Source organism: Crocuta crocuta, unplaced genomic scaffold, assembly GCF_008692635.1.
Source record: "Crocuta crocuta isolate KB4526 unplaced genomic scaffold, BGI_CrCroc_1.0 scaffold273, whole genome shotgun sequence".
In the NCBI taxonomy this organism is placed as follows: Eukaryota; Metazoa; Chordata; class Mammalia; order Carnivora; family Hyaenidae; genus Crocuta; species Crocuta crocuta.
This window is the reverse complement of record NW_027529425.1, coordinates 3053274-3062227: the sequence shown is the minus strand read 5'-3', so window position 1 is coordinate 3062227 and position 8954 is coordinate 3053274. Positions and strand designations below refer to the sequence as shown.

Here is an 8954-nt window from a genome sequence, read left to right as displayed (position 1 = left end):
GGGCCGCTGCTGCCGCCGCAGCCGCCGAGCCCCGGGGCCGCCGCGCCGACCGCCGCCGCCATGAACATCTTCCGGCTGACCGGGGACCTGTCCCACCTGGCGGCTATTGTCATCCTGCTGCTGAAGATCTGGAAGACGCGCTCCTGCGCNTGGGTGCTGCTCCGCGCCGGGGCGGTGCGGGGGGTCTGGAGGTGCGGGGAGCCCGCGAATCAATGGGACGGGAGGGAGGAGGATGGGCAGGACCGCGGCCCGCTCGGCCTGACGTGGCAGCCAGGCCAGCCCGGGAGGTGGAGCGGGCGCGGGGAGGTCACCCCGCTCCCCACCCTGCGCCTTCGACGACTGGCTTTTAGGTTAGGGTGTCGGGTCAGACCTGTCCCTAGAGTGTGGTGGGCTTCGCCCCAGCTCTGGGGTCCAGGATCACACACGGGGTGTGAGGAGGTCTCTTAAGTGAATTTCTTGGGGACCGTCAGTGCTGCTTTGAGAAACGAACTAGTTTCTGAAACTCCCGAGTGCCTCCATCTAATAACGGGTTCTCTTAAACCTGCGGCGCCGGGGACCGCCGAGGTCTCATGTGGCTCATGTGGTCTCCTGAAGTCCTCACTCCACGTCACCAGTGAGTTGGCGACTCCCTCCTCTGGAGTACACATTTCATGCATGCATTGCTGGGAGGCGGGGAGACAGATCTTTCCCAGATCATAGCTGTGAAGTTTTACATTGCATCAACCCTACAAGCCGAAGAGCGGTGAATTTTTAAGTGCTGTCTTAAAACGCAGTGCCTTGCAACTTCTTTTTGATGCCATGGCCTCAGTGGTGAAATATATTTTGAGCTCAAGAGCTGAATTTTTGCAGAGGCAGTAAAAGATGGGAGCCCTAAAGGACCTGGGTGGCCGAGATCCCCTTTACCTGATTGCTTTCTGAAGGTTTCTACATCTAGAGTGACACCCCGCATCTTTGCTGTCTTCAGGCGTCACCTATCTCCCCAGAACATACCTGAGATGGAGGAAGTAAGCAAAAGCACAAGAGACCTTTGAGCAATTAAAATGGATATTACAAAGTCCATGTGCTGAAACCAGTGCTGCGTGGCTCAGAGGCCATCTCTACTCTCGTACCTATTCTGAGAGGTTCAGTTGTATGATTTCTAGTTAAAGCAAAGTAGTTGCAGCAGTTGTGATAGCTGGCATTTAAGCACTTGCTGTGCAGAAGGTAGGGCGCTACCTGCTTTCTATAGCTTATCCCACCTAGTCATTCATCTTAAGAGCAAAGTGCTATTGTCCTCAAGTGCTATTGTCCTCGGTCTGTGGAGGAGGGAACTGAGTCTTAAGGGAGATGAGGAAATGAGTGGTAGAGGCAGGACTGAAGCACAAGCAGTTTCACAGTTAAGGATTCTGAGTCAATGTCCCTCTGTTTTGCCCTAAGTAAATTTAGTTTAAACGTTTGATGCCAGACTGGTAGGTTTGGCCATTTTTTTGTTGCACTCAGGAAATTTTTTTCTCCTGCTTTGTTGAAATATGATTGACATAGAACATTGTATTCATTCTAGGTGTGCACCATAGCGATTTGATATCTATCTATTGTGAGGTGGTCATCGCAATAAGCTTAGTTAATTAACATCCATCACCCCACGTAGTTAACTGTTTTTTTCCTTGTGATCAGAACTTTTAAGATCTACTCTCCTATCAACTTTCAAATATACAATACAGTGTTATTAACTACAGTCATTGTGCTATACCTTCATCCCCAGGACTTATTGGAAGTTTGTACCTGTACCCATTTCACCCACCCCTCACTCTGAAAATGTTACTTTTAATCTTGATTTTTGCTCCAAAAGTTTTGTATGAGTCTCTTCATCTCTCACATATTTCTCAGAAGTCTGTTTTATGTCTTATTTTAGTATATGTGCTGCTGAAGCGAGCACAGAAGCCTGTTTTATGTCAAGTTCTTAAGTGCTGAGATGTGTTGTCTCTTAAATATATATCTAAACTAAGGTATTGAGGAGAAGTTAGTGCACCTCCAGGTATAGATTTTTTTTTAATGTTTATTTTTTGAGAGAGAGAGAGAGAGAGCATAAGCAGGGGAGGGGCAGAGAAAAAGAGAGAATCCCAAGCAGGCTCCACAGTGTCAACACAGAGCCAGCCGTGGGCCTCGAACTCACAAAACGTGAGCTTATGACCTGAGCTGAAATCAAGAGTCAGATGCTTAATCAACTGAGCCACCCAGGCCCCCAGATATAGAATTCTTAAGGAAAGCTTGAGTAATACAGAGAAAGTGAGGATGATTTGCTGTTTTGTTTGTTTTTTTAATATTCACTCTTTTCATTTGGGAGATTTAGGAGCATTTATGAAAATAGAGAAAATATTTCCGCCAAAATAATGAAGAAGATAAGTAGTTAAGTTCATGTGTGTTTGTCAAGTATTCCTACAGTTTAATGCCCTAGTTTTAGGGCATTATTAAGCTTCTCTTTTTTGGCCTTAGGGTCATTTTAGTTCTTATACATGAGATTTCCTGGCCTTTTAAAAATCAAAATCACCAAGATCATTTATTTAGAGGTAAATGCTAAATTTGACTAGCTCCTTTGTTTGTTTTTCCATTCTAAATTATGAAAGTTGTTTAGAGGCTTTTGAAAGAGTAAGAATTTGATATGAGTTTCTCAAATAACTGCAGTAAGAGACATGTACATTCAGATTGTGTTTCTCGCTTTGAAAATACTGGTATTGGGGCTCATTTTTGGGATTTTGGCACATATTCTGAACATGCCTGCAGCCAGAACCATGGGACTTAACCCCCTTAGAGTAAGGGCTGAGACAGGTTAGCGAGGAAGCTGGAGATTCTGTTTTCCTGACCATCTAATGTGAGAATGAGCACCTTAAAGGGCCTGCATTCCAGGAGGGGCAGGAGAGCTGATCTCTGTGTAGCTGTGTTAAAATGGCAGTTGTCTGCCGTTGTCATTACAGAGGGGTGCTCGAAGGAAATGTGACTTTCTCATATTCTTGAACTGTCATTATAACCTGATCCACAGCATGCTGGACATATCACTAGCCTTGTCCATCCTTGTCCTAAATGCGGACCTGGATAGCCTTGGGAGAACAAGCCTTGGATTGTAGATGAAGAACTTCCTAGCAACATCTTCCTGTAGGCTGGCTGATCGTTATTAATAGTGCTGTATCTATTGTGCTTAAATTACTGGGGGAGTTCTCAGATCCATGACTCCCAGCCACCCTTTCCTAGTCTCTCCTCTGCTTCCCCCTCCCCCCCCCATCTACTGCTTTGATTGTTGTTAGCTTTTGTTATGTAGGTTGTATTGTAGACTTTTTATCATCCCAAACATTACAGGAGCATACAATGTCCCAGCGTTTCTCATCATTGGATAGCTTATAATTTTGAAGTACAGAATCTCATCTTTTATTGTGGTCATTGAGTACTTCAGGAAGCTTTTGTATTACATTCCTAGCTCCCTCTTTGTAGTAGCTGTCACCTCTGTTCTTTTTTTTTTTTTTTAATATTTTTATTTATTTCTAGGAGAGAGAGAGACAGCGTGAGCAGGGGAGGGTCAGAGAGAGAGGGAGATACAGACTCTGAAATAGGCTCCAGGCTCTGAGCTGGCAGTCAGCACAGAGCCCGACGCGGGGCTCGAACCCACAAACCACGAGATCATGACCTAAGCGAAAGTCGGACGCTTAACCGACTAAGCCACCCAGGCGCCCCACCTCTGTTCTTTTGAGTGCCAGTCTGTTGACTAATCATTGCTCTCAAACATCTGATGACCACCCACTGTGTGCAAGGCACTGGGGACACAATTCAGAGCAGCAGCTTTCAAAGTCTCTGCTGTCAAGACAGTTGCAATGTAGTTGAAATAATAAGACCTATATAAAAAGATAAAAGTACAGGATATTAAATATTAAACTATGTAAACAGTAACAGTACCTGGGTGGCTCAGTCATTTAAGCAGCTGACTCTTGATCTCGGCTCAGGTCATGATCTCACAGTTCATGAGATCAAGCCCTGTCTCTGGCTCTGCACTGACAGCACAGAGCCTGCTTGGGATTTTCTGTTTTCCCCTCTCTCTGCCCCTCCCCTGCTGTCTCACTCTCTCTCTGTCTCTCTAAATAAATAAACATTAAAAAAATAAAAATAAACCACTTAGACAGTAAATCCTATAGGTGTGAAGTGTCTAGAAGGATCCCTTGACTTTCTGGCAAGGAATATGAAAGACATGTGAAGAAAAATTCTGAAACTTTCCTGAGGGACATAGAGGATGACCTGAGTGTATGTTCATACTGTGGTCCTGGATAGCACCAGGCAGGCTGGTAAGGAAGCAAGATGATTCATCTCCCCAAATTAATTTACTGATTCAGAATATCATCAAAGCTAAATGACAGTAAACTGAGAGAAGTAATCTGCAATATATGTAAGTGACAAAAAGTTAATATAAATAATAAAACATTCCTACAAATTAAAAAAAAGATAGAAAAATAGGAGAAGTTGGCAGTTCACAGAAGAATAGCAGAAGGCCCATTAAGCACGGAAGAATGCCCAGCCTCACTAATAGAAACTTGGACAGTAGAACAGCCAGGCATACCATCATTTGCCTGCTGGGTGGGAAAAGTAAGATGTTTATAATGTTTAATAGATGCAAAGGTATGTAAGGGCATTCTCATCTGGTGTTCAGGAGTTTGAAAATTGGCATAGCCTTTCTAGGAGAAATCAAAACTTAAAGTTGATGTTTGTATATTTTATTCCAGCAATTCTTAGGAATGTGAACTATAGAAACATATAAATGCACCAACTATCTATAGGTGTGAAGATGTTCCTTGTACCTAAGTAAGTACAAAACACTGTTTGTAGATAAAAAAGATGTCTGTACAGTATTCATAAGAACAAAAATCATAACCCAAATGTCCATTAATGGAGTGGTTGCTCAAATGTTGGTACTTTCACACTATGAAACATTATACAGCCATTAACAAGAATGAGCTAGAAGTATTAACAGGAGACTATAAGAGCTTAATTAAAAAAAAAAAAGGAAATTGTAGGGGAAAAAACAGGGAAAATAAATCTGAGGTGTTAAGTTAAAAAAGCAAATTGTAGGGACACCTGGCTTGCTTAGTTGGAGGAGCATGTGACTCTTGATCTCAGGATTGTAAATTCAAGCCCCATGTTGTATGTAGAGATTACATAAAAGTATTTAAAAAAATAAAACCTTAAAAAAACATTGCAAAGCAAAAGATTGTATGGCCCCATTTTAAGGGGAAAACATATGCAGGGACATATACAAGCACATATATAGAAAGGGGCTTTTATTTATTTATTTATTTATTTATTTTTTTGTTTTTTAATGTTTTTTATTTATTTCTAGGAGAGAGAGACAGAGGCAGTGTGAGCAGGGGGGGGTCAGAGAGAGAGGGAGTCACAGACTGAAACAGGCTCCAGGCTCTGAGCTGGCAGTCAGCACAGAGCCCGACGCGGGGCTCGAACCCACGAACCGCGAGATCATGACCTAAGCGAAAGTCGGACGCTTAACCGACTAAGCCACCCAGGCGCCCCTAGAAAGGGGCTTTTAAAAAGCCTGGAAAGTTGCATTTAAAATGGAGGTGGGAGGGATGTTAAAAGGTCCTTTTGCTTTTTATTCCATAATATTTTAACCCAGTTGGAATTTTTAATGAAATAGCATGGATGTCTTTGAAAACAAGAAAAATGACAAAACAGTACATAGTAAGAGCTGTCATTTATCAAGCTTTCGCAGAGTGGCAGGTATAAAACACTTTTTCTCTAATAGTCCTATTGAGTTGTTACGATTTGTCCCCATTTGACAGATACAGAAAGTGAGGTTTGGGGGGGCAATGTACAAAACGGGCCCAGGCTTATCCTGTGTGTTCAGGGGCGGAGCTTGAACTCAATCCCTTTGGCTCCAAAGCCTCTTTTTCCCTAAGTCACAGAGTTGTGTTATGAGTCAGTTCCTGACAATTAGCCCGCTGTTCCAGGGGAGGTTAATGGCCTTTAGGAGAGTATCAACTTCCTTAGAGACAGTGGGTCCGGAGAGTGGTGCCTGGGGTCCTTGTTGAATGCTGCCCTCCTGGTGGTCTGATCTGTGGGGCTTGGTTGCAGCTTAGCTGTTACCAGGACAAAAATAATTCATGGGAAGCTTTTCTGTTTGGCTGAGGATTCTGCTCTATAAACCAGGGGGAGTATAAGAGAGTCAAATTTTAACCTGCACACAATTTACAGTAATGTATGCTGTAGTATGTAGTTGTAGGACTTTATGGAATTTAACTTGGCCCAATGGGAAAAGACAGGAACGGTGTTAGCTTTAATGACTGATTTCCACTTAACTCGTTATACTCCTTAATATGGAAATTTGGTGCATTTGGTATTGGGGTAGCTGATTCAGAAACATTTAGAGTGTGTGTTGAGAGCTTGTTACCTGCTAGCCTTTTCATGTTTTGGTCTCAAAACAGGGAGAAAGTGACTGAGGGAGCCCCTCGCCCCCCAGGAGATTCCTGCCCCCTCTGTCTTCAGCTGAGATCCCTGCCACCTTGTGAAGATAGGGCAGTTTTCCTGTTTTATTTATTTTTTATTTTTTTAATTTTTTGAAATGTTTTATTTCTGAGAGGGAGAGAGAGACAGCGTGAGCGGGGAGGGTCAGAGAGAGAGGGAGATACAGAATTTGAAACAGGCTCCAGGCTGTGAGCTAGCTGTCAGCACAGAGCCTGATACGGGGCTCGAACCCATGAACCACGAGATCATGACCTGAAGCTGAAGCTGAGACCATGAGCTGAAGCTGGATGCCTAACCAACTGAGCCACCCAGGTGCCCTGCAGTTTTCTTGTTTTAAAGGGAAGGGCAGCAGCTTACTAACGAGTGATGAGGATCCCAGCCCAGGACGAATGGGGTGGAAGTGCACAAGCCCACTGGGGTTTCCAGCTTGGCAGTTCCCACTTGGATCTTGCGCTGCCAGACGAGCTGCAGGCCACACGCTGCCTCTCTGCTCTGCTGTGCGGGGGGCTCTCCTACCCTTTGGTTGGCAGTAAATTAGGACAGAGCCCAAAGAACATTGCCTATTTACAGTCATAGAGATGCAGTATGACTTGGAAACTCTTTCCAAGTGTTATTCCAAAATGAGAATTTACCCCATGACATGAAAATAAAACGAGGTGGGTTTTTTTTTTGACCATTTGTTCACTCATTCAGCAGATATTTTCTTAGCCCTGCTGTGTGTCAAGCTCAGTGCTGAGCACAGAGAATACAGAATGGAAAAGACATGACCCCAGCCTTTGGAGATCTCCGTGTCTGTGGGGGAAGAGGGAAGAGAGGCAACCAGATAATCACAGTGTATTTTATAAGACTGTTAATAGGAGCTAGGGCAGCAGCTGCTGGGAAGGGGTTCCCATTATGTACTTGCTGAGAGAATAAACAGCACCAAGGGAAGTGTCTTCAAACACAACCTGCCAGAGGAAGTCATGTGTGAATTGGGTCTCAAAGGGGAGTGGTAAAAGTGACATGAGAGTCCTGGATTTTTGCTATAGGAATGCTGAAAATGGGGACAAATGTCAAATGTATCTGGCTTCTAAAATTCCATTAGAATAAACCCTTTATAACAAACTACTATATGTGCCCTATAATTTTTTTATTTAAAATGTTGGAGAGAACCACATAGGAAGTGAACTGGGAATTTCTCAAAGCTTCAACAGATCTCAAGTGTGAAGTGCATGTTCCCTTTCCTTTCCCCTCCATCTCTTCTCTCTTTGTGAATGACAGCTTCATTGTTCTCCTTTGGAACATTGATCTTTGATAAGAAAAAGAAGCTGCCCATTACTGGGAAAGACTAAAAGGAGCAGAATGTTTGTATCTCCACCTCTTACCCTTAAAGTTGGTTACTGTTGATGGATCTAGAAGGAAGAGAGTCAACTTTTCCTTCAATTTCTATTTGGGTGTTTTTGTGAATAGACTAGAACTGCAAATATTCATAGGTAGAAAGTAACATTCTTGTATCCAGGCTTTGAGTTTCAACAAGTGGTGAAATAAATATCATTTAAAAATAATGTGATTTGAGAGCACCTGGGTGGCTCAGTCAGTAAGCGATGGATTTCTTCTCAGGCCATGATCTCATGGTTTGTGAGTTCAGCCCCGTGTTGGGCCCTGCACTGACAGCATGGAGCCTGCTTTGGATTTTCTGTCTCCCTCTCTCTTTCTCTCAAAAATAAATAAATAAATATTAAAAAATAAATAAAAACAAAGTGATTTTCACATCCGTAGGAGTGTTGCCAATAATTAGGTGCAGTGACATTTCTGCTAAATACATGCTTACTTAAATGTCTAATGGGGTGAAGTTTGCAATGTAAAGGATGGTGGGTGGGTTCTGATGTGTAGGAAGATTTAGTTTCCTTAATGAATTTGCTCAGTCTTCATCTGAAACCCATACTTCACATCCTTTGTCACGTAAATACCTGGCCACATACAGACGTCAGAAGAGCTAAGTGCGCATGACCTTCAGTACTTCCCCCAGCTGAGTCTCCACCTGTGGCAATAGCGCTCCAGAGCTGGCCTGGTGGTTGGAGGTGGAAGCAGATTCAAAGCTTTTTTTTTGTTTTTAATGTGTTTGTTTATTTTTGAGAGACAGAATGTGAGTGGGGGAGGGGCAGAGAGAGAGGGAGACACAGAATCCTAAGCGGGCTCCAGGCTCTGAGCTGTCAGTATAGAGTCCGATGCAGGACTCAGATTCACAAACCGCGAGATCATGACCTGAGCTGGAGTCTGAGCTAAAACCGACTGAGCCCCTCTGGAGCCCCCCAGAGTGTTTTTTTAAAGTGCTGCTTTTGAGCACTGGCTGTAGTGATAGCCTTTTGTCATTGCATCCAGCATCCACAGCAACGTTTTTATGGTATGATGAATCTAAGAGGTGGAATTTTTAAGAACCTTAACATGACCAAGAAATGCTGCCCTTTAAAAATAAGTCACCT

General features: G+C 43.5%; 1 protein-coding gene across 1 annotated transcript in view; it reads left to right on the top strand.

The window, feature by feature from the left end:
- The first annotated feature begins 6 nt into the window (after positions 1–6).
- The window catches only part of KDELR2 (KDEL endoplasmic reticulum protein retention receptor 2), a 16194-nt gene continuing 7246 nt past the window's right edge, over positions 7–8954 (top strand). Inside the window, exon 1 of the mRNA XM_077758737.1 lies at positions 7–150. Coding sequence (XP_077614863.1) covers positions 61–150 — 90 coding nt within the window. The 5' untranslated portion in view covers positions 7–60. The remainder of the gene's footprint in view (positions 151–8954) is intronic.